Source organism: Austrofundulus limnaeus, unplaced genomic scaffold (assembly GCF_001266775.1).
Source record: "Austrofundulus limnaeus strain Quisiro unplaced genomic scaffold, Austrofundulus_limnaeus-1.0 Scaffold142, whole genome shotgun sequence".
Classification (NCBI taxonomy): Eukaryota; Metazoa; Chordata; class Actinopteri; order Cyprinodontiformes; family Rivulidae; genus Austrofundulus; species Austrofundulus limnaeus.
In genome coordinates this window covers 817568-819916 of record NW_013952544.1, presented here as the reverse complement: position 1 = coordinate 819916, position 2349 = coordinate 817568, and the positions used below count along the sequence as shown (strand labels likewise).

General features: G+C 37.4%; 1 protein-coding gene across 1 annotated transcript in view; it reads left to right on the top strand.

Annotated features, from left to right (window-relative positions):
* Positions 1 to 2349, top strand: part of atp2b3b (ATPase plasma membrane Ca2+ transporting 3b) — a gene marked incomplete at its 3' end in the record, with an annotated part of 43807 nt that overhangs the window by 12236 nt on the left and 29222 nt on the right. The window contains 2 exon segments of the mRNA XM_014016295.1: positions 1204 to 1461; positions 1898 to 2023. Of these exon segments, the coding sequence (XP_013871749.1) occupies positions 1204 to 1461; positions 1898 to 2023 (384 nt within the window).

The window sequence follows — 2349 nt, the reverse complement described above, 5'->3', positions numbered from 1 at the left end:
AAAGCTAGGTTGAAGCTAAAAGTAGTAAAAGGCTAGCTAAAAGCTACTRTAAAAGTAACAAAATACCATCATAAAGGAGCAAAAAGATAACAAAACGCTACTGTAAATGTAGAAAAAAATCTGTCTAAAAGCTAAAAGTAGCAAAGAGTTAGCTTAAAGATATTGTAAATTTAGCAATAGGTYGTCTAAAAGTTTAAATTAGCAAAAGGCTGTCTAAAAGTAGCAAAAGCCTAGCTAAACATAACTAAATGTAGCAGAAGGCTAGCTAAAAGGTGCTGTAAATGTAGCAAGACTGTCTAAAAGTAGCAAAATATTATCTAAAAGCTCCTGTAAATATATCAAAAGGCTGTCTTAAATATAATCGTAGCAGAAGGCTAGCTAAAAGATGCTGTAAATGTAGCGAAAGAATGTCTAAGCTAAAAGTAGCAAAAGGCTAGCTAAAAGCTACTGTAATTGTAGAAACTTTGCTGTCTRAAATTAGCAAAAGGTCAACTAAACCTGCTGTAAATGTACCAAAAAGCTGTCTAAAAGTAGAGAAAGTTATTTAAAAGCTGCTATAAATCTAKCAAAAGGATGTCTAAAATTTAATAGTAGCAAATGGCTAGCTAAAAGCTACTGTAAATGTAACACAAAGCTGTTTATAAGTAGAAAAAGTTATCAAAAAKTTGCTTTAATGTAGCAAAAGTATGTCTTAAGCTAAATGTATCAAAAAGCTAGACATAACTGATGCTAACACATCTCATCTTCAAACGTGTTAACTTTTTGAGAAGCGTTTAACCCAGGGGTGCCCAAAACTTTTCCCCGAGAGGAACAAAATTAAAATCTGTCTGAGGGCTGCAGGCTAAATGCATGAAATACTTTTTAAACAAAGTCCTTTTATTTTTTATATTTAAGCTAGCAGTTGTTTGTTTGTTTGTTTGTTTGTGTGTTTGTTTTTAGCTGGTGCACTTGGACAAAGTTTGACTTATGCTCTGGCAGCAAAGGCTCATGGGACATTTCAGAAATTGATAAAATACAAGTATTTGTGGTCTTATAAAGTGTGCTTAAATCTAATCTAAATGTCTTTTGTGTAATTCAAAGTGGGCCAATTTTGGCCCGYGGACCCGATTTAGRGCACCTCTGTTTTAAACCTTYGAAAAATGAACTTTAAATCCAAACTCAGTGTCAGTAAAGGTTTGATTGACAGCTGTCTCGTCTCCTCAGCGTGCGGGAACGTGAGCGCGGGAGCAGAGGACGAAGGGGAGGCCGACGCCGGTTGGATCGAGGGCGCCGCCATCTTGCTGTCCGTCGTGTGCGTCGTCCTGGTGACGGCGTTCAACGACTGGTCCAAAGAAAAGCAGTTCCGGGGTCTGCAGAGTCGGATCGAGCAGGAGCAGAAGTTCACCGTGGTCCGGAAAGGAAACGTCATCCAGATCCCCGTGGCTGACATGGTGGTGGGAGACATGGCTCAGGTCAAATACGGTACAAAAAACACGCTTCATTTAGCTTTATTTATAGTTTTATTTACAGTATTAAAAAAAAAAACTGGTCTCTGTTCAGCAACAAAACATGTTTTAATACGAAAATCTTATGGATTAAAGTAAAAATGGAGGAAAATTAACACAAAAAGTTTACCTTTTTTATTATTCTGAGGTTATGAATAAGTAAAATAGCTCCTACTTGTCATCTTTGGCTCCTTTTGATACTTTTATTTGAAATAAATTCAGATTTAAGATGAATWGTTCATCGCTTTATATAATGAAAACCATGAAAAAATAGAATATTCAGAATCTGCACAAAAACAATCTGCTGATATTGTGAGAGGTAATCGAACAGAATAACAGGAAGTCCTGACAGAGCTGTGCTGGCACAGTTGAACCRTAAAATGACACAAATATGTGTTTAATCCGTCCTTCAGGTGACCTGCTGCCGGCGGACGGCGTCTTGGTCCAAGGCAACGATCTGAAGATCGACGAGAGCTCCCTGACAGGAGAGTCGGACCACGTGCGCAAATCTGTGGACAAAGACCCCATGCTGCTCTCAGGTGTGGTTTCAGATTTTAAATTCTAGGTTTCTGAACAAAATTTTACTCGTAAACATTTTAAAGCACCTGTGCCATCAAATYTTTGTGACAATTATGAATGTAWTTTTGGAAATATAACATGGATAACATATCGCCAAAAAAAATAAAAATCACGTCACTGAGAYGAACAGTTGTTGAGATATTTTCACATGAATTAAYAGGAAGTGATGTCAAAGGGKAATGTCTGCATGTAAACAGAGCATTGCTACAACTGCTAACAACACAGACTGTAGAGAAGGATCTGATGTTTCTTTAGATTAGCATCACTATCAAGGCTGAAGAAGAGC